The sequence below is a fragment of the Paroedura picta genome, chromosome 3 (genome assembly GCF_049243985.1).
Source record: "Paroedura picta isolate Pp20150507F chromosome 3, Ppicta_v3.0, whole genome shotgun sequence".
Classification (NCBI taxonomy): Eukaryota; Metazoa; Chordata; class Lepidosauria; order Squamata; family Gekkonidae; genus Paroedura; species Paroedura picta.
The window spans coordinates 71309019-71332371 of NC_135371.1; the positions used below are offsets into that span (position 1 = coordinate 71309019).

Below are 23353 nucleotides of genomic sequence, written 5' to 3' on the forward strand. Positions count from 1 at the left end.
GCTGCTTTCTTTAATTTAAGCAAGCTAGAGTGACAGGAAGATAAGGGAATCTACTTTGATCCTCTACTACGATTTACTGCAAATGAAGGCTGTGAACTGAGGGAGGATATCTGCTAAACTCCAAGATATTAAGATATCAATCAACGCATAAAGACGCAAGTACTTTCCCGTTTCTCTTTTTCCCCCCGTCTCTGGCTCTGCTTGAAGCCACCTCGATATGAGGCAGGCCAATTCTCTTTTCTAAGTAGAAGAAGGACTTAAAATAACTCAAACTAATTAGTAATAGCTCTTACTGCATTTGTTTTGGTTTTCGGAGATAAGAGTTAAGAGCCGTGGGTGGGAAGATCTCGCGAGAATTCTGTTCCAGTACGAGACATTGCTTTAATATCAAAACAGACTGTTGCTTTTCGTTAGGACTCCGTAGGACCTCTACTGGCTATTTGCAAAATTGCCTACAAAATTTCAAGCCTAGATAATGTCCATGCTAAAGAAATTCGCTTACTTATTAGAGAAACAAACACAAGATTTGAAAGCATTTACAGACGGCTTGCTTAAAAATATGCTCAAGGAGTTCAAGGGTGGCAAGGAAGAAGTCTCTAACAGGAATGATGAATCAATAACAGTGGCTGATGATAGCTCTAAACAAGGTGGAAAATTACCAGCAGAAGAGAAATTTGAAACTATGGAGATGGAAAAGGGGATGTCGGAGCTTTGCAGCCTAGATAAGGACACCCTACCTAAGAAGACATACAGCCACTCCAAAGCAACAGTATACAAGAACCAATATGGATCTGCTGTGAAAGTAATTGATTGAAAGGAGCTTCTTGGAAATAAACTGTACTGATATTGGAGCCCAGGAGGTACAACTGTTTCAAGGTTCACCGATGTATACTCCGAGGGAAAGACTACAACTGCACTCTGTAAGCCAAAGGCCAATTGGACAGAACATAAGTCAATGGGGACAACAACAAGATGTAACAAGCCTCGATACGAGACCCCCTTAAGAAGCTTGGGGAATGGAAATGAAACACAGTGGTTGAAATTCTTTTCCTCCTTCTACTTTTTTCCGTAGCCATATAGGCAATATAACTAGTTAAGAAGTTAATCTGGGGTCTAAGATCTTCTAAGTAAGCTGAACTTCGTAGTGTCTACCAGCCCAAAATTAAAGCTTAATTAAAAAAGGAGACACTTAATGGAATGGGTTTATACTATCATGTAAGTGTGGGGTCTTAGATTTCCTATGTTAGCTGAATTTGAATTATTTAACATATCTCTGTAGTGACTCTCAGCTTAAACTTAAAGCATAACTAAACGGAGGCACCTAACTGAGGAGATGTAAATGTAACTAACGAAGACTTTATTTTACTAACTAATGAAGACTCTATTTTATCATTTTTTGTATTAATAATGTACACTTATATAACTTAACAACCTTAACAACCTATATATATATATATTTTTTTTCTTTTTCCGTACAACTAAGCAGGCTTTTATCTTTTCCTTTTTTCTTTTCCCTAGTGGAAATGAGGATGGCTCTAAGACCACGTTAAGTATAAATTGTTTATGATTGTTAAAATTGTTAAAAACTATGCAAACAAATGTTGAAACGATGGTAACAAAGTAGACTTCTCTTTTCAAATGTGGTGGAAACGTGAAAAAGTTTATAAGCTTTGGGTAAAAGTCCATAATATTGTAGCCATGTGGAGTCTTATAATCTTAAATGAAGAGAAGAGGCTTTTCAAGAACAATGGGGCCCTTATCTGATTTACCTAAGAAAATAAGTTAAAAGGGAATTGAAACGGGGTATCAAGTGTATCAAACGAAGAGCATAATCTTTTCTTTCTGTATCAATAATGTAGATTACTTGCATTGCATGATCTTTAAATATTACAAAAGGGGATTGAAACGGGGAACTAAATGTATCAAATGAAGAGCATAACCTTTCTTTGTCTGTATCAACAATGTAGATTGCCTGTATTTCATTATCTTTAATCCTGGAAAATAAAAATAAAAATCTTATAAAAAAAAACATGAACGATATGCAATCAATGCAAATATTTGGTCAAGTGATGTCTGGATTTTTCTTTAAACACCTTCAGATGTATTAAATTTACTCCTGGTAATTCTAAAGCAAGTAGAATTTGGCCACGGCACCAAAACTCTGGAACTCTTTCCCTAGACCCTTTTTGTTGCCAACTTCTGCCAGTGAAGACTTTTGTTTACTTTGTTGTTCCCTCAGTGTTCCCTCTTCCTGCCCTATTTTACTGTATGTGTATTTTATTGTATGTGCACTGTAACTTGGTTTTAATTGTTTGAATGATGTGTTTTGTTTGGTTTTAATGTTTTTATTATGTATGTTTTTAATCTTTTAGCCTATTGGTGATTGATAATGATAGTAAGTTGGGGTTTAAATGTCATAAATAAAGAAATAAAATTGAACTTCACATTGGGTTTAGTGGAGCACAGAAAAAATGTTTAGTTTCTTCCCCCTACTTTGGGACCAGATATAAAAGTTTAAAGGAGCACTATATCTGTAAACAGTTTTGAGGAAGGTATTTTTTAGCTACCTAGTATTCTCCCCTAGTGTGAGATGTAAGGTGCTTGTAGGCTTTTTCTAAGAGAGTAATAAGTATTGTTGTTAAGCAATTGTGGTGTTGAACATAGCTCCACTATGTCTGCCAGTATTTATCTAAAAAACTTTCCCCAGTGCATATTGGAGTTCCAGTAAACCGTGTCTTATTGTGCGACCTTTTCATTTTCCAGTGAAAAGGGATCAGCTCATCAGATAAAAGCTACAAGCTGGAGTACAGGAAAAATGCATGCTCAGAAAATCCAAGCATGATTGAAAACAAGATGTGTTAAATCAATGCAGTTTATTGCCTGCCTATTTCTGGCAATTGCTGTTCTAAGCTCATTCTGGGCACACACAAGATGATAAAAGTATAGTGTCACAGTGCTTACCAGGGTATGAGGGCAGGGAAACATGTTTATCAGACAAGTTGCTATGATTTTCCCCTCTGATAACTATTATTGTCAAAACTCTTTAGGACAAAATCTGAACAATTATAGGAATAAGTTACTATTGCTGGGTTCTTGATGCAGAAGCTGCTGGAAGCTCCAGAATTATAATTTTTCCTCCCTTAAGAACACACAACAAGCTACATCCATTGTAATAATTTATAGTTTCTATAATCCATCGTCATTTTAAAGTTATCCTTTTTTGTGAGCATGCAACATGGCATTTATTTCTGATAGCTTAAACATTTTGAAAATAAAATACTTAGGGCCTCCATGTGTTATGTTTGTATACTTACAAATATATTTGAACATAAATTTTTATTCAAGGTTTTGGAATGAACGAATTCACTGATATTAATATTTAAGATAGATCTTGATTTTGTGAATTATGTATTTCTGGTTTGCTGTGTGTCTTCATAAGTCTATGATGCATTCAGCTTGTAGTCTGAGAGTTGGCGTGTGTGTGCCAGGACTTCATAAATACACTCAATAATGCTATACCGATGGCTGTCTTGCATAGGGAAAGAGGTAGAATTTATTCACGTTCAAGTTTTGGGGTCATTGTGTTTTTTAAAAAACCCACAGCTATGGAAATGAAAGACTTGTGAATGATATATTTTCATGAGAAGGGTTGCTCTTCTCACCACTGGCTCTCCTTCCTCCCAAACTTAGAAGTCTTAAACTCCACCTCTCAGTGGAGGAATTTAGGAGGTCTACAGTAGTATAATGGCAGGTCTAAATAGATTTACTTGTTATAGGAAACTATGCCCTAAATATAGGAAACTATGCCCTAAAGTATAGACAGTTTGTCCTGTGTCTGTACTCTATATTTATGATACAAAATAGGTGAATCATCCAATGGAAGTAAACGTGTAGTGGCAAGTTGTGGTGCATGGATAAGTTGGTGATGGATAATTACAAATGGTTGTTGTAGCCTCCATGGGTCCTCTAGCTATAAATATAAACATGGAGATAGACAGTGCTACTGTGATCTCTGTATTATGTATTGAGTGTATTGTGTACTAAAAGTGTACCATTTTAAAATTTCAATTTCAGTTATAGTTTGTATCTCTTGGGTACTCAGGTTTGCTACAGACATTTAATTTGGATACTTAGGTTCTAACTGATGTTCAGTGTGTATATGAAATTATTTGTGTCTTCTAAAATATTGCACAGCATGTGTACAGTTATGATGATAGGTCTGCTGTGGCTGCTAGCTCAACTGCACCTTTAAAGCACCTTGGTCAGCATGAATGGCGATGGTAAAAATGAATATATTGCCTAAATTTAATTTTCTGTTCCAAATATTACCAATTGCAATTAATGAGAAGATATTGGGAAAATGGCAGTCAGTGATCAACAAATTTATTTGGAGTGGTAAAAGGCCAAGGATTGCATTTAAAATACTTATAGATGAGGAGAGGAGGACAAGGCATTCCAAATATGTTCTTTGTAACTTTATTTTTGTTTTTTGTGAATTGTACAAATGAGATATATCTGTTATTTCCTATTTTGAGATACCCCCCTCCCATTATAATATTATTGTCCAGATATATTTCTTCCTGATCTTATTACAAGGGGATTCTCCTAGGTCTAATCTTCTCTGATCTGGATGTAGGTATTGGTCATTCTTCTTTCTGTTCTTTGGGGAAGATGGCTAGTAGACTTTTACATCCTCATGAATCACAGAGCTATTATAATCTTATCCGATCGGTATGCCTTGTTCCATCTTTATCCTGGGAAATAGTCTCCAGTGTTCTGAAAAGAAAGAGAAAGAGAAAAGCCAGGCAGGTTTGGTTCATTCAGAGGCTGAGCGGCCCTTCAGCCAGTACTGGACCCATTTTCATAAAAGAAACAATTTTGATAGATAAATTTTAACCACCCCAAAAGAAATAAATGATTCTTTTTATTTATTCTTTTATTCTGTTCAATTTTTGTTTTATTTTGTTTTTTATTAATCTTTTATTAATTAATAATGCATAAAGATCAAAGACAAAATATTTGTTAATGTTTTTGATTGTATTCATTTTGGCTTAAACTTCATCCTTCATTGCACCAAGTAAGATTATTTCTCTCTGCAGGCCAAGAAGCCTTCCCAACATTGAAGAAAGTTATTTGGGAATTCCCTATGGAGCAGGCTTGTTAATTCGGCTGTTGAAACAAGATCTTCAAGCTTACTTCGCCATATCTGTTTCAGGCATTAGTGGTTGTTTCCATCTCTGTGCTATTACCAACCTAGCTGCTGCTATTGCATAGAAAAACAGGTCTCTTAAACTTTTTGGCAAATTTGGTGGCATGAAGCATAGTAACATAGATTCGGCAAGCACTGGAAATTTGTGTTTCATGATGTTCTGCATCTTAGAGTGGACTTGGAGCCAGAATTTTTGAATGACTTCACAGGTCCACCACATGTGATAATAGGATCCAATAGTATTTTTACATCTCCAACATTTACTGTCTGTTTTTTGGGAGATTTTCCTTATATTTTTTGGGGTGCTGTACCACTATAGAACATTTTGTACCAGCCCTCTCATACGTATTGGGACTTGGTTAACTTTAGAGTCTTGGACCATAATTGTTCCCATTCCTCATATTGGATTGTGTGCCCAAAGTTCTGCATCCATTTGATCATGCATTTCTTCATGTGTTCATCTTCTGTATCCATCTTCAATAGGCACTTGAGATGTGGCTTATTTATTTTTATTTGAGTTTCAAATTCAGTGTAAGAACATAGGTGTTTGTCTTGTTGGTTTAATTCCTCCTTCATTCTTGAAACTAGCTGCCTATGCATTAGCCAATCTAGATTTTTATTTTCTTTGGCTAGTTGGGCATATTCCTTAAGATCCCCCTCCAAAGATCTTGATATCTCAGCATTCCTATTTTGTGGATTTGTGCCTGACCATGAATGCTTCTACTGGAGATTTGAATGTGGATGTTCCTGGGCTGATTCTTTCCTGATATTTCTCCAAATTTTAATCAGAGGACCTCTCACTGGGTGTACATCTCTCACTGCCTTTTCCTTTCCCTGAGGCCAGAGCATGTTGTGTAGGCCTCGGGTGAGCCCAATTTTTTCAGTCTCTAAGCCTCTTTTTGCTGGATTACTGATCCAATCTGCCACCCAGGTGAGAGCAGCTGCATAGTAATACAATTTCAGGTTTAGAACTCCCAAGCCCCGTCTTGTCTTCTTGTCTTATAAGATCTTGAATGCAATCCTTGGTCTTTTGTGATTCCAAATAAATTTGTTAATTTCTCTTTGCCAGTTTTCTAATGTTTGTTCTTTAATATCTAGAGGGAGTGTTTGGAATAGAAAGTTCATTTTGGGAGGACCGTCATTTTTACTGCTGCCATCCTGGCCATCCATGAAAATTTTTGAGTGCTTCTCCTGTCAAGATTCATCTTTATCAGAGACCAAACCTTGTAGTTATTTTGCGTTAATTTATCAATGGATGGTTTACTTTGATGGTTGTCTTCCAAGACCCGTACTTGATTGGTGATATTTTGGATTTCTTAGAAATGAGTTATAAATCATTAACCTGTCCCTTATGAAAGCTTTGCTTGCTTCCCATATTGTTGTAGGTTTTACATCTGCTGTAATATTGAATTGAAAAAATTCTTTTAGTTCAGCTTTAAATTTTTCTGCTCTTATGTTATCATCTAACAGGTACTCATTAATTCGCCATCTTCTTATTCCTTTCCTCTCGTATCTCATTTCAACTTTTAGGGATGCGTGATCGGCATACGTGCATGGCTATATTTCTTTAGCCGTCATTCCTGGCAATAGACTCCTTGAGATCCAGCATTGGTCTAGTCTAGAATATGATTTGTGTCATTCAGAAAAGGTGTATCCTCCTTTTGTTGGATGTCTTAGCCTCCAGAAATCTACTAATTCATTATATTCCATATTTTGCAAGGCTTTCTTTGGCATTTTGTTATGTACTGTATGACTTGATTTGTCTATTAGTGCAGTGGTCCCCAACCCCTGGTCCAGAGACTGGTCCCAGTCCGTGGATCAGTTGGTACTGGGGGGCGGCTCCTTCTCGTCCTCCTCCCCGGCTGCTGCTTCGGGGGTTGCCCTGCCACTCTGCCACCAGCTCACCTTTGGTGCTCTCCAGCAGCCACCATGGCTGGGGCTCCCCCTCGGCATGGCACTGCACAGCTGCTGCTGGCAGTGTCCCCCAGTGGGCGGCGGGAAATTAGGGGCGCCGGCAGGAAAGCAAGTGGAGCAGGGGCTCAGGCGGCGACGTCCCTTGGCAAAAGACTACCCCCCCCCCGGGTAGTCGTTGACTGGTCCCCGGTGATAAAAAGGTTGTGGATCACTGTATTAGTGGATTAGGAACAACGTTAAAGTCCCCTATCATTACTTCGTTGTCTACTAAATTCTCATACTGATGGAACAATGTTTCAAAGAAAACATCCTGCCTGTTGTTGGGACCATATATATTAATTAATGTCAGATTTTTCCCATTTGGTAAAGTTAATTTTATGAAGATGTAGTGGCCTTGTATATCTTGTGCTAAGAGATATTCTGAGATATTCGGATTTGTTATGTAAACCACCACGCCTTTCTTTTTTTCCTTGGCGGAGGCTTTGTAAGCTTGCCCAAGTTTCTTAACATTCAGAAGGTGTTCATGATCTTTTTTGATGTGTGTGTAAGCGAATGATACCTGCGGCCTCTTTTTTTAGTTGGTGGAAGAATTTTGATCGTTTACCTGGAGCATTAAGGCCATTGACAGGGCTCGGTGCTCGGCCCAGTACTTTTTAACGTATTTATTAATGATCTAGATGAGGGGGTGGAGGGACTACTCATCAGGTTTGCAGATGACACCAAATTGGGAGGACTAGCAAATACTCCGGAAGATAGAGACAGAGTTCAACAAGATCTGAACACAATGGAAAAATGGGCAAATGAGAACATGATGCAGTTTAATAAAGATAAGTGTAAAGTTCTGCATCTGTGTCAAAAAAAGGAAAAGCATGCCTACGGGATGGGGGATACGCTTCTAGGTAACACTGTGTGTGAACGAGACCTTGGAGTACTTGCGGATTGTAAACTAAACCTGAGGAGGCAGTGTGATGCAGCGGTAAAAAAGGCGAATGCCATTTTGGGCTGTTTCAACAGGGGCATCACATCAAAATCACAAGATGTCCTAGTCCCATTGTATATTGCACTGGTCAGACCACACCTGGAGTACTGTGTGCAGTTCTGGAGGCCTCACTTCAAGAAGGACGTAGATAAAATTGAAAGGATACAGAGGAGAGCGACGCAGATGATCTGGGGCCAAGGGACCAAGCCCTATGAAGATAGGTTGAGGGACTTGGGAATGTTCAGCCAGGAGAAAAGGAGGTTGAGAGGGGACATGATAGCCCTCTTTAAGTATTTGAAAGGTTGTCACTTGGAGGAGGGCAGGATGCTGTTTCTGTTGGCTGCAGAGGAGAGGACTCGCAGTAATGGGTTTAAACTTCAAGTACAACGATATAGGCTAGATATCAGGAAAAAATTGTTCACAGTCAGAGTAGTTCAGCAGTGGAATAGGCTGCCTAAGGAGGTGGTGAGCTCCACCTCACTGGCAGTCTTCAAGCAAAGGTTGGATACACACTTTTCTTGGATGCTTTAGGATGGTTAGGGCTGATCCTACGTTGAGCAGGGGGTTGGACTAGATGGCCTGTATGGCCCCTTCCAACTCTATGATTCTATGATTCTATGATTTACTGAGATGATTTTTAGCTTGGATATGTTGTCGTTCAACTTGCTGTACCTTACTTACCTTTCTGTGTGTTTGAAAGCTAATTGTTGTCAGAGTCCAGTGAGGAAAGTCAAAGAGTTGTTTGGGCTTCCTGTATAGTATGTATTGTCTTCTGGTAAGATCACTTCTAATCCAAATGGTATTTTCCAATGGTATTGAATTCCCTTCTGGATTAACTTTTGCCTTAGAAAGTGAAATTCTGACCTTTTCTGAAGGGTTTCTGATGGTAGATCTTAAATATTGCTATCTCTTTAACTTGAACCTGAAGAAGTTCAGATCTATTCTTCTTTAAGACTGCGTTTCTTGTATGCCTGTTATTGAAGGTCAGTAGGATATCCCTGGGAAGACCTTTCCTAGCTGCCACTGAGTTAATTCTATAGATTTCTTCTATTTTTACTTCCTCTTCTTGTAGATATTCCTGAACAACCTCTTTGAACTCTTGTGTCAGGTCTCCCTTACCAAAGCCTTCTGAGGCCCCCCGGATATGAAGATTCTTTGCCCTTCCTTGTACTTCCAACAGCTCTAGTCTGCCCTCTGCTAAGCTCTTGCTTGCCAGAGGCAATACAAACAAAACCCAAAAGATTCTTGGATTCTGGATTAAACCATAATACTCTGTAATGAGCCAAGAGCAAGAGCTAAAGGACTCTTGGCTGTTGGCTTTTCACCTGAGGATCAAACCGAAGGTTTCAGTGAAGTGTAGGACTGTTTGTGGAGCAGTTCAGATGGATCAAAGTGGCATGAAGACTGAAGTAGGTTGTGTAGTGAGATGTACCATCTGCAGAATGTTTGTCTTTTTACCCCAGAGAGACAATTTTTACAAATGCAGCAAGTGCAAATTAGTGGCTCTGCAGGAGAAGAAGGTCCAGGGATTAGAGAAATGATTGATAACATTGCAGGAGGAGGGAAATCTATCAAAACAAAATCAGGAGCACCTAATACAGGAGGGTAATAATTGAAAGATTGTAAAAATTGTTACAGAATAATAAGGACCCACTGATCCTCAGCAATTGGTTCCAAGATCTGCCTGAAGAGGTTGATTCAGGAACCCAGGAGCATGTGTAATCCCCCATGAAGAACAAGCCCCAATGTAGACCAGGAAAAAAATCACAGTCCCTCAAAGTGAGAGTTCTAGGTCTTCTCCACCATCAACCCCACAAAGCTCAGGAAACACTTCACAAGCAATAGTTTTAGTTCTGGTCCCAACAATACGAAGAAATGGGTACTGGAAATTGGGGATTCCTTGCTAAGAGGTGTAGAGGCCCAAGTGTGTAGATCAGACGTTGTCTCGAGAGGTCTGCTGGCTACCTGGGGCACGGATCAAGGATGTGACAGAATGGCTGAACAGGCTCATCAAGCCTTCAGATCATTACACCTTCCTTCTCATCGATGTAGGAACAAATAATACTGCCCAGCAGAACATGGAACATATTTTAAAAGACTTTGTGGATCTGGGGAGAAAGGTTAAGGACCTGGGAGCACAGGTTGTATTTTCATCAGTCCTTCCTGTAAGTGGCCGAGGCATAGGAAGAGAAAAATTATACAATTAAATGACTGGCTATGTCCACAATTTGGATTTCTGGATCATGGTCAACAAAGTCAATATGAGGGGCTACTATCAGGAGACGGTGAGCACCTCACAAGAGAAGGAAAAAATATTTTTGGGAGAATCCTTGCACACCTGGTGAAGAGGGCTTTAAACTAGACACAAAGAGGGAGTGAGACATAAATTCAGAACTTGGTGTGATGGCACGATCTGAACAGGCGAAGATCTCAAATCTACAAGAAATGTTACATAAGCAGGGAACTACTAGCTTACAGAGCCTCTTGTGGCGCAGAGTGGTAAGGCAGCAACATGCTGTCTGAAGCTGTCTGCCCATGAGGTTGGGAGTTCGATCCCAGCAGCCAGCTCAAGGTTGACTCAGCCTTCCATCCTTCCAAGGTCGGTAAAATGAGTACCCAGCTTGCTGGGGGGTAAACGGTAATGACTGGGGAAGGTACTGGCAAACCACCCCGTATTGAGTCTGCCATGAAAACGCTAGAGGGCGTTGGCCTAAGGGTCAGACATAACCCGGTGCTTGCACAGGGTATACCTTTACCTTTACCTTTTTACTAGCTTACAAGGAAGTTCAAAAACTAAAACCATGAGGCACACAAAGGATGGACTACGATGTCCCTACACTAATCCACAGAGTATGGGAAACAAGCAGGAGTAGTAGTCGTAATAGAGGAAGGGGGCTATGAACTAATAGGAATCACAGAAACCTGGTGGGATAATACTCACAATTGGAATACTAAAATTGAGGGGTACAATCAGAAGGAATAGACAAGAAAAGAAGGGGGGAGGTGTAGCAATATATGTTAGGAATCTTTATACTTGTGAAGAAATACAGGTACCCGAGCATGAAAGTTCAGTTGAGTGTATTTGGGTAAATATAAAAGGAGAAGGAAATGAAAGTTGTATTATTGTGGATGTCTGCTATAGACCACCAAGCCAGTCAGAGGATTTAAGTGAGATACTGCTAGACCAAATTACACAATTTTCAAAAAAGGGGGAAACAGCGGTCATGGGTGACTTCAATTACCCAGATATCTGTCGGATATCTGCTAAAAATGCAAACTCCGTTAAATTATTAACTTGCCAACACCTTCATTTCCCAGAAAGTAGAGCGGGGAACCAGGGGCTCTGCTATTTTAGACTTGATTCTCATCAATAGGGAAGAACTGGTAGATGAGGTGGTAGTAGTGGGCACACTTGGTAGCAGTGACCATGTGCTTTTGGAATTTTCAATCGTGGGAACGAGAAAACCTTTACGTAGTCATACATATAGACTGGACTTCAGGAAAGCTGATTTTCACGGAGTTAAAGGTGTGTTGCGTATAGTCCCATGGTCAGAAAGACTTAGATGGAAGTCCAAGAGGGCTGGGAGTTTCTTAAAAGTGAAATAATGAAGGCTCAATCACAAACAATTCCCATGAGAAGAAAAGATAGAAGGAGCCTAAGGAAGCAAAGTTGGGTCTATAAGCAGTTATCAAAAGATTTGAGGAATGAAAAAGAGTCATTTAGGAAATGGAAGGAAGGCTTTATTACCAAGGATGAGTATAAAATTTACCAATAATTGTAGGGGGAGTGTTAGAAAAGCTAAAGCTCAATATGAGCTTAGGCTAGCAAGAAATGCTAAACATAATAAAAAAAGGTAAACATAACAAAAAATTAGTTATATTTCAAGTAAGAAAAAGACTAGGGACATGGTAGGACCAAGGCTAGGACAAGAAAGTGAAATTATAACAGAGGACAATAATTGCCCGCCTCCAATCATCTGACAACTCACCTGTTCTCGAAGAAGTGTCAAAAATAATCGACAGAGGTTCAGAGATTACATCTGCAAGTTCCTATTGTACACTTGGATGCAATTCATGTTGCCCAGAAGACTTTGTTACATTTTTAAAAAACGAGGTGTTTTGGACTGCTGCAACAATGATCCTAGGCCACCATTCCCATCTCCCCTGTTGTATTACGTTTTTCCACATTGAGCACTATTTCACTTACAAGAGAAGACTGAGGAGAAATAGGTGTTAAGCAGTTCATCCCTCTCTAGAATAATAGAATCATAGAATCATAGAGTTGGAAGGGGCCATACAGGCCATCTAGTCCAACCCCCTGCTCAACGCAGGATCAGCCCAAAGCATCCAAGAAAAGTGTGCATCCAACCTTTGCTTGAAGACTGCCAGTGAGGGGGAGCTATCAACATCAACATCACAGTCTCATCTGATTTACTTAACTTAGTAGCCGAATTTGAGGTTGTTGATAGCTTATTAAGTGACCACTGGCCATTGAGACTAACTCTTAAAACTACTTGCAGTAGTTTCTCGAAACCGGTTTCTGAACTAGCAGGTCATACTTTACCATGTTCTAGGAGACTCAAATGGTCCGACCATCTTCAATCCAAATTATTCCAGAAATGGAATCTTTGAGGCATGCAATCCTTAAGTCAGATAATGATGCCATCCAAATCTGGAAAGCCATTACTACTCTTCTAAAACCGTTTTTTGTTAATAATAGACCAATCAAACCATCATATTCAAATAATGGTTGGTTTGACCAAGTGTAAAAATCTCAAATAAAATATAACCCACACAATGAGAAAAGCAAGGAGTAATACTAACAAGTTCTGGATGACCCAACTTTTGTATTTAAGATCACAATAAACAAAATTAATTAAACAAAAAAAAAAACTTGAACATGCCAAATCCTTATGGAAAGAATTAGATCTGGTGATTGGAGGCGGGCAAATGTCCCCATCTTCAAGAAAGGGAAAAAGGAGGATCCGGGTAATTATTGACCTGTCAGCTTGACATCTGTAGCTGGCAAAATTTTGGAACAAATAATTAAACACTCGGTCCTTGATCAGCTGGAACTGAGAACGGTGATTTCTAAGACTCAGCATCAGTTTCGCAAGAACAAGTCATGTCAGACCAATCTTATCTCTTTTTTTGAGAAAGTGACTTCATTGCTGGATCAGGGGAATGCCGTGGACATAGTTTATCTGGATTTCAGTAAAGCTTCCACATTATAAGGTTCCACATTATATTCTTGTTCACAAGTTGGTAAAATAAGGTATGGCTCCTAATTCTGTCAGATGGATCAATAACTGGTTGACAAATCGTACCCTGAGGGCATTTGTTAATAGTTCAGCATCTACTTGGAAAAGTGGAGTACCCCAAGGATCTGTCCTGGGGCCTGTGTTGTTCAACATATTTATAAATGATTTGGATGAGGGATTAGAGGGTATACTTATTAAATTTGCAGATGATACTAAACCGGGAGGGGTAGCAAACACAACTGAAGACCGCAGCAGAATACAAGATCATCTTGATAGGCTTGAGAAATGGGCTAAACTGAATAAAATGAACGTCAATAGGGACAAATGTAAAGTTCTGCATTTAGGTAGGAAAAACCAAATACACCAACATAAGATAGGGAGATTTGTCTTGGCAGTAGCATGTGTTAAAAGAATCTAGGAGTCTTAATAGACCATACATTGAACATGAGTCAGCAGTGTGACTCAGTGGCTAAAAAGGCAAATGGGATTTTGAGCTGTATCAAACAGCTTATCGTGTCCAGATCATAGGAGGTGATGGTACCACTTTACAGTGCTCTGGTTCAACCTCACTTGGAGTATTGTGTTCAGTTTTGGGTACCCCAATTGAAGAGGGATGTTGACAAACTGGAACGTTGTCCAGGAGGGCAACAAAGATGGTGAGTGGTTTGGATACCAAGACTTATGAAAAAAGGCTGGGGGAGCTTGGTCTGTTTAGCCTAGAGAGGAGATGACTGAGAGGGGATCTGATAACCATCTTCAAGTATTTAAAAAGGTGCCATATGGAGTATGGAGCAGAATTGTTCTCTCTTGCCCCGGAGGGACAGACCAGAATGAATGGGATGAAATTAATTCAAAAGAAATTCCATCTAAACATCCAGAAGAAGTTCCTGACATTTAGAGCAGTTTCACAATTGAACAGGCTTCCTCGGGAGGTGATGGAATATATCTTTGGAAATATTTAAACAGAGGCTAGATAGCCATCTGATGGAGAGGCTGATTCTGTGAAGGCAAAGGGGTGGCAGATTACAGTAGATGGGATTGGGATATGAGTTTAGGCTAGTGCAGGGGGTTGGACTAGAAGACCCATGAGGTCCCTTCCAGATCTATTATTCTATGATTCTATGATTCTATGATTCTATAATTCTCTGTTTAAAAATGGAAGTTTATTCAAGTCATGTCACTTAGGACTTCATAGACAGTTTTGGCAAAGCAGATCAAGACAGTACATATAGATCCTCAGTTTCCTGCCCTCCAACAGCTGTTAGATAAACAGTAACAAGCAAGACATAATACCATGAGTAATGCTGGAACAATGTTATGTAATGCTGGAACAATGGGAATATGTATGGTCTAGAATTCCTAAACTGACAGTCAAGTACCTAAAGAGAACTTGTATAAAATGTTTTATAGGTGGTACGTGACCCCCAAAGTGATTGCAAAAATGGCAAAAGGGCGTGATAATAAATGTTGGACATGTGTAGATAAGGTGGGTTCCTTTTTCCATATGTGGTGGAAATACTATTTTGGAGAAAATCTTGATTCTTAATTTTCCTTTAAAACCTGGATCCATTCTATTAAGTATACCACCGCAGTGCCTTTCAGCTCAAACCAGAACATTCGTCTTCTATGCAACAACGGCAGCAAGATTGGTATTGGCCAGGAAATGGAAGTTGCAAGAACTACCTTCAATAGACAGTTGGCTAGATAAACTGGCAGACTTAACCAAAATGGCAAAATTAACATTGATTGTTAATGGAAAAACAGAAGACGTCTTTCGAGAACAATGGGGCCTTTATCTGAGTTATCTAGCAAAATAAATTATAAAGGATTATTATATGGAGGGGGGATAGTGTTTAACTTTTAGAATTTTCAAAATCATAGCAATTTAATCTGTTTTTATTCGTATTTTTCTATTTTATGTTAAACAAAAATAAAAATATGCTATTAAAAAAACCTGCATCTTTAAAGCTGCACAGGAAGCCAGAGGCACAAGCGGTTAATTTGGTAGTTTGATTTTATTGTGAAATCTTATTTGCAATCCAGTGAAGGTACTGCCCTTTTTAAAAATCTATGTAGTTATACAATCTAGATTTTATATTATATTTATTCTATTCCTAGTAAAGAATGATATCATTAAAATATAGCAAAAAAGGACATTTAATTTACAAGAATATGTTTAAGTACACGTGACACACAGTCATAAAAGTAGGGAAACTCTTGAATTTGCCTCGCAGTAGTCTCTTTAACACTAACCATTGTGTCCCAGCAGGAATTGCGCCAACCACTTCCATTTTCCATTGCCTATGGGAATAAACACTTGGGGGGGAATTAATGAAAAAGTAGCTTTATGAAGAGTAAATCATATTAACAACAACCACAACAAAAATAGCCCAGTACTCATATGGTTTCATTTAATGATGTTTAATTAAGAAAGAAAACTTTATTTGCTTGTGAGGTTTGCAAAATACACCCTTTCACTTGATGATGATGTGTGTGAAATAGATTTTTATGCTCCCTTATGGACCAATTAAAGTCCTATTGCATACAAAGGTGCTTGGTTGGAAACTTACTGTATCAGTGCTGTGGTTCTATAATGTTGCCATTTCTTACAGTACTATTAGGGCCATGGAATTTCCTTGCAGATTGGGGGTTCCATGCTATATTTTTCAGCAGCCATTGTTTGAATCATCTTCCCAAACACTGTAATAACTTTATTATTTTGAAACTAGGGGCCAAGCCCATTGCATTCAGGAATACAACAGGGACTAGATTGGGGGGGAGGGTGTGGAAGAACTCTGTGGATGGCCTCTCCCTCCCTTCAGGACCTGGAAAGGCTGGAGGCCCCCGGGAAGGGAACTCACTGGCAGGGACAGCTCTCACGCAGCAGGGATCTGCAGCCTCAGAGGGAAGTGGAAAGAGGAGGGGGTGGTCAGGGTTACATAATGGACAGACAGGCAAGCCAGTTGGAGGAGGTGGCACTGAGAAACGGGATAGCCACCCTGAGTGGGTGTTAAGTGCTGAGTGGCACTTAGCCATGAGACATGCTCCTCCTCCAAGACCTTACCATAAATATATTATGTGCAACAGATTATCTTAATATTTTGAAAACATTGTTTCCTGCAAAGGAAATGTGACACTTTAGGGGGAAAGTGCAGAGTAGCTTACTATATGGATCCTCTGAATTGAATGCTCATATGTGGATTATTTGCCATGTGGAAATACAAGGATGAGGTACTATCCCTTTATCCTTAGTTGATAATTGGAGGGTGGAAAGTGATACCTGAGACAAACAGAAAAAGTGTGATGAAGCTTTAGGATACTTTGGGCTGATCCTGCATTGAACAGGGAGTTGGACTAGATGGCCTGTATGGCCCCTTCCAACTCTATGATTCTATGATTCTAAGATGTTTACAGAGATATGACATACTTCCCTTTGTACTTTCTGTTCTACTGGATAGTTATGTTTTCCCTGTTCTACTGGATAGTTATGTTTTGATGTGTAAAGAGGAAGAATTAGTGTAGAATACAGTACTGGGGGACAAGATGTCTTGAAGTCAGCATGGTTGAGATATGCAAAACTTAACACCTTGTACTACCTAATATTGCAGTATAAATGTGTTGACATGGCATAGCATTTGAATAAATGTATTCTTTTCCATTAAACAATGTAAAATTCCCATCCAGCCTTAGAATCTCATTGACGTCCTTTATGTGCTGCAAAGGCAGGGCTGAGGCCCACATGGTGTCTGCTTATCTAGAGAAGGGCATGCATACAAAGTCCACTGGCCCACTCACAGTTCTGCCTCAGAAGTGTGTCTCATACAACATTGCCACTGAACCCTACCACCAGCCCACGCCACCAGACTGGCCACAGTGCCCCCAGCCAACCTCAGAACCCAGAAAGCGTCATCAGGGTGAGTCCCCACCATAGCATCTCTTTAAATCTCCCCAATGTGACAAAGTCTCCCTGGAGTATTGCCTCTCATTATGTTACAGGAATACAGTATATATATTGCACACTCAACCTTGCCTTAGCAACAATAACAAAAGCAATCTACATTGTGTGAGGAACCTGGATGCCCTGGAAACAAGATAAACTTACAGAGCAGAGTTCCACCCTTCTTAAATCCACCAACTCCAGTGATGGTGGGACTATCCTTAGAACTGCACTTTTAATTCCCCCCCCCTATTATTGGATGATGATGATAATAATAATGGGATAGGATGGTTGAACACAAATGGTTTTCATATTGGCCCATTATGCACGGCCGCCGAAATGGCGATTTCGGGTCACATGGAAAACGCGGAGGGGGAAGACGCGACGCATACCGGTTATACACGGGGCGGGGCGCGACGGCAGCAAAACCCAGAGTAACCGATTATGCACGCGCCGATCCGGGCGCCGCTTCTGGTTGCGCCCCGCTCACCCGGAAGCTGCGCTTTCTTCCGCGTTTCACTGACGCGGCTTTTTCGGCGGCATGCACCGAAGCTGCAGCCGGTTGCAGCCGGCTCCGTGCGTTATCCATGATTTTAGTCGCCGCCATTCCACCCCGAATGTGCGTTAAATGTGCATAATGGGTCATTCTGAGAACCTGTGTCATGAAACAGGGATGCTTTGTTTTGCATACTTTATGCAACACAAGCAACACAAGCAACACAAGCACAAACTTTCAGGATGCTTTTATTTTTTTTTCTTTGTTGGATGTCGTTCATTTCTCTGCAGCAATCCCATTCCTGAATTATTATTTCTTTGAATCAACATATGAAGCATATATTAAAAAGCAAGATAAATTTTGCTTCTAGGGGAGACAAGCCTGATTACATTGAAGTAGCCGTTGTATAGTTTTGAGGTTTATAGTCAGCATACTTATGATACTTTTTACAAATATTACTTGAGGAACATTCCTAAAAAACATCGACAGTTCATGAGAAGCAAATTTGCCAACCTTGTCTTTTGTATTAGCATCTGATAGCTCCACAGTTTCCATGTAGAGTGTGTTTTTATTCCTCAAATAATAACATTAAAATGTATCTAATTCAATTATTCTCCCCTATGCTGAATGAGTTTCCTGAGACTTCCCCAACCTATGAGGTCCATATGATATTTAAACAGGTTCTTTTAATTGCTGATATTAAGTGTCGATCATTCCGCTTATGTTGGCAGCAAATTCCTCTATCCTGAGAAATGTCCAAGCTTTATTTATACAGCAGGAGCTCATTATATGAAACACTGGGAGAAAAAGAAATACAAACTTTTAAATTATTATTTCAAAACTAAATTGAAAATTCAAGAGCTTGTATTTTTCAGGCATAATTATGATAGTAATCGATCATTTTAGTTCAGAAAGTCCATTTTTCTAAAGGTGGTAAAGGAAAACTCACAATGTAAATTCCAGTTTTGGAAACATGAAATAATTAAATCCCCTGTTCTGATTTTCACTGTTAAGCATAATTTCTTCTTGTATTAAATGAATTGTATGAGTTAACAGCTTCAGAAAGGCTGTGTGAAGAGTTTCCGAGGCTTACTCTGTGAACATCTGTGAAAGAAAGTTCTTCCTCAAGGGTTTAAGTAGTAATTCATAAAATGGAAAGAATAATAAATATTGTGCCTTAACTGATACACTAGCATAGATAGACAGATTTTGTACACCTGGGTGTAATTTTAGTTAATTCACACAAGAGACAGGTTGAAAGTTTACTGTTTAGATAGGGGGAAATGGCTTATTTGCAAAAATGATTACATTACCTTAAATGAAAATGCTGTTCTATTAGCTACTTCAATAAGCATTGCATTTGGGAAAGTATTTTAATAAAAAAGTTGCTTAAAGTTCCACATAACTTTAAATACATAAGTGAAGAAGAGTACTTACTTTGATTTAGATGTCTTTTGGAGAAGTAATTATTGGCTTTTTACTCACATATGTAAAACAATATACTTTTGTAAATGGATTTCTGGCCACTTTAATACATTTTTTTCCTTTCTCTCGCTTTGTCTTTTTTTTTTACATAAAAAGTAAGCACAGTCAATCAAAGAATTTTAAGGTTTATTTCCTCTTTAGAAATGATTGATAGCCTTTTAGATTTACAAGTTGACAAGTTAAAGGGTGCTATTGGTATAATTATGTACTATATTCACAGTCTTTCAATTTAAATGTCCTTTTAAAACCATGAGATTATCATACCTGTATTTTGAAAAGTAGGCCAGTCAGTTTGGGTTGGTACACAAATTGCTTCCATTAGCCTTGGGACCTATTTGAATTTAATACAGTTTTTTGAAGTCAGTAGTACTTTCAATAGTACTTTTGAAATTTAGGGTAATGGGAATGCTTTTTAACTATGGTATGTGCTAACTTGTTTTTAATGTATGGATAGATGTCAAGAACACAAATACTGACTGTTAGTCTGAAAGTTTTTTATTAATCATTTTTTTCCATGTATAAAAAGACATTTTGTCGTAAACCATCAGGGACAAAGGAACACATTTTATGAAAGATAGAGAAGGGTGTTCACTCCATCCCTCATTAAAATCAGTGGCAAAAACTTCCAAGGATCTGAAAAAGAACTACTCATTCTCTGTCAGGAATGATTAAAGAATTAATCTAGAATTTATTGCAACAAGAATCCCATTTATTGTATCTGTGTCTGAAAAATGTATGTATTGGGCTTACAATCTGTATGTGTGACTCCTTGCTTCTAAAGAACTAAGTTTACTTTAGTTCACAAATGCTATATATAAAATAGAATGAGATCTGATATAAAAAATCCAAAGGATACATCTTAGTCTAAACTGAAGCTTAATATATTTTAATAAACACAGTGATAGATATTTTGAAGGAAGAAAAATGACACCCTCTCTGGACTCTGCCACTTGAAACACTCTGCTTTTCATTGCTTCCATCCAACAACAGAGGCAGCCACTGAATTGTAATTAAAGAGTATCATAATCAGCTGTACAGTTAAATGTCTTAGAATGTTAGATGTACATCAGTTGATGACATTATGAAGAATTGTTTATTTCATCAACATCCTGGCTCAGGAATGGTTTAAGGATTCATAGGTCCCATAGCACCAGAGCCAGGTTAAGGATTTGCAGGGCCCTAGCAGAGTACAATTGCAATAGGAGTAGTCAGACTGGGTGTGGAGGCTCCCCAACGCAGTAGAAAGAGGGTGTCACTCCAAGTGTCCTTAAAGAGGGAAAGGGGGAGATGAGAAGAGATACAGCCCTGATCTATGTGTGGCGGGAGGCACCATGCGAGGCCTCTGGGAATGGGGGACCTGTAGCACCTGCTACATGGATAAACCGGCCCTGTTCTGGTTATTATCAGATGGGGATTTGGTTCATGTAAAGTCATTATTCCTTAAATGCAGGTCAGTCTTAAAAATGCTTTTGATGATTGCAAGTCTACATGTACCAGCAATATTTGCAGGGTTGCTCAGTCAGTGAAGAACTATAGAATAGCATCAAGCTACATGTGCTGATTTTTTGGGGGGTTCATGTGATTGATTTCCTGTGAACACAGATTACCTCACAACAGCTTGAACAATGGCTTAGTCTGTTTCTTCACTGCCTTGTTCACACGGAAAATATATGCAACTTTGCAGGTTGGATCAACTATCAACTACATAATATAATTTGGAAATGCAAGACTCTCCTTTCTTTAGAGTTTTTCCCACAATCAAAAATATTTTTAACATGACAGTGGCAAACTTGAAACATAGCATCTGAAGCATTTATCAAATGAATTTTATCAAAACTCCCTGGATTATAATAGCTTCTTACTTAAAAGCTGTTTACAAAGAGTCTAGACTTGCTGCCATCATGTCACAGATACTTGGCCAAAGCCTCACATCTAAACTCAAAACAGTGTTTGAACTACAGCTTCACTGTCATTTCTGATTTAAGTGGAAAAGAGCATTTAAGTGGAGTTTGCTGTGATAGTTTCCAGATATTCAGCAGTGTTGCCTTTTACTGTACTCTGTAAGGGAGCATCCCACCTTCCTGCTTATTATATAATTATGTGTTTTGTTATTTCAGCCCTGAATGAGCCAACCATTGACTATGGCTTCCAAAGGTTACAGAAGGTCATCCCAAGGCATCCTGGTGACCCTGAACGTTTGCCAAAGGTCAGCAAAAATGTGCTGTGTATGTCAATTATAAAGTTTCTAACAGTATTGCTTTGGAATTAATAGTGGTGTGTATGTGTGCTTGTGTACATATTACACACACATTTCTTAGCTAGTTCTTTTTAGTCCAGAAGGAATATTGCATTAACAGAAGCCCAATACAGTTAACATGTAATCTAGCAATAATGAGTACATGGAGAGGGTATTATTACCAGTGACTCTACACTTGGCTTTCAATGCATAGAATTTACATAAGCATAAACTACATGTGTGATATATACCCTTCAAAAACCTTGAACACACCTAGGTTTCATGCAAAAGCTACAGAGAGGTGAAGAATTTAAGTGTTGCCTGGCAGTGTGGTAAACGGCCAATGAAGACGCAACACCTGTACTTGGCTTAACAAAGGCCACAACTTTATTAACTGCCCCCTGACTCGGGGGTTGGCTTGACATGAGGCGAGGAGTGATTCCCATGCAGCCGTCTGGCTGCTGACCTGGGCTCAAGGGGCACCCTGGGTCCCCCTTCCTCCCAGCCAGAAGGAAGGCTCCCTTGCCCCTTGAATGCCCTCCCCTGGGAGGAGGCGGTTAATGGTTGTCAGGCATCCACTGCATACAACCATCCCTACCTCCTGGCCCCGAGCCCCTGACCTTCCCAGCTGGGTAAGGCTGCACTCGGTGTTGGCCGGTCTCTTACTGAGACCCCCAACCCCAGGGTCCAGTAGGCAAACTGGTCCCTGGCCAAACTACTCCACCTCGTGCCCCTATTCCGCCACTGAATGCGGGGAGTTTCCCCCCCTTCCCGCCAACCCCCCAGAAACCGGCCCACAAAGCAACAAGGCTGCCTTTAAACCATGCAACCATAACTTGGTTCCGTGATCAGAGAGATGAACTCCGTCCCTCCGAAACATGTTAGCCGCTACGTGCGTGATCACAGCATGCCGAATCACCGCCCCACCCAACTCAGCCATCAACTTCTGGACCTCACGATTAATTTTCTCCTTGGCCCGGTGCACTTTCTCCAGCCGTTGAGCATGTCTCCATGCTCTCCTATCCAACAATTCCGACCATATCAAGTATGTCTGAGGCAAACGCTGCCGTAGCAGCCTCATGTCATCAAACACCATGCGGCGAAGCTGCAGGCCCGTCGTTTCAGGCAGGTCATTATCTCCCAGCTGAATAACCAGTATTGCCGGGGGGCCCGATTCATGCACCTCGTGGGACACTACATCCAGTAGGGCTGACCACTTCATACCACGGTGACCGGACCACTTGACACCAATTTTCGCCTCCAGTCCCAGCTGGGACCCCCATCTGGAAGCTCCAGCATACCGATTCACCCAAAAGACGATGCTGTGACCTACGATCACAGCCACAGGCTTCAAAGGGCTCAGTCCTGCAAACAAGTGACATATCATGAGATGACCTCAACTTACATAATTGGCAAAGGCCCCTGATTTCCACCGCCCAATGCTCATTATCTCCCGGGCTCGACCCCATCCCTGAACGCCTGTGTGGCTGCGCCTCTCCTAAAAGAGTGCGTACGATACTACTCCGGGCGCAGTCCTGCTTCCCGCAAGCAGTCCTGCTGTGAGCTGGAACCTAGACAGGAAAGAGGATGAGCAGTAGGCCTGTGCGGCCCGGATGAGCAGTAGGCCTGTGCGGCCTGTGTGGATGAGCAGTAGGCCTGTGCGGCCCGGTCGGGTGGACAAGTACCTGCACAGGTTCCGCACGGGGCATGCGGCCCTGTGATCCGACCTGTGGAGGAAAACCGCAGTGCCTTTGCCACTCTGGTCTGTTTTTGACCTCCTGACCCACAGCTCCACTCCGCCCGCTGTGAACCGGACATCCTCAAACCGGAGAGCAG

General features: G+C 40.1%; 1 protein-coding gene across 7 annotated transcripts in view; it reads left to right on the forward strand.

Annotated features, from left to right (window-relative positions):
* Nucleotides 1-23353, forward strand: part of EBF1 (EBF transcription factor 1) — a 793629-nt gene that overhangs the window by 640409 nt on the left and 129867 nt on the right. For all 7 annotated transcript variants that reach the window (XM_077326387.1, XM_077326391.1, XM_077326392.1 and 4 more), the window contains exon 11: nt 21399-21487. In XM_077326387.1, the coding sequence (XP_077182502.1) occupies nt 21399-21487 (89 nt within the window). The remainder of the gene's footprint in view (nt 1-21398; nt 21488-23353) is intronic.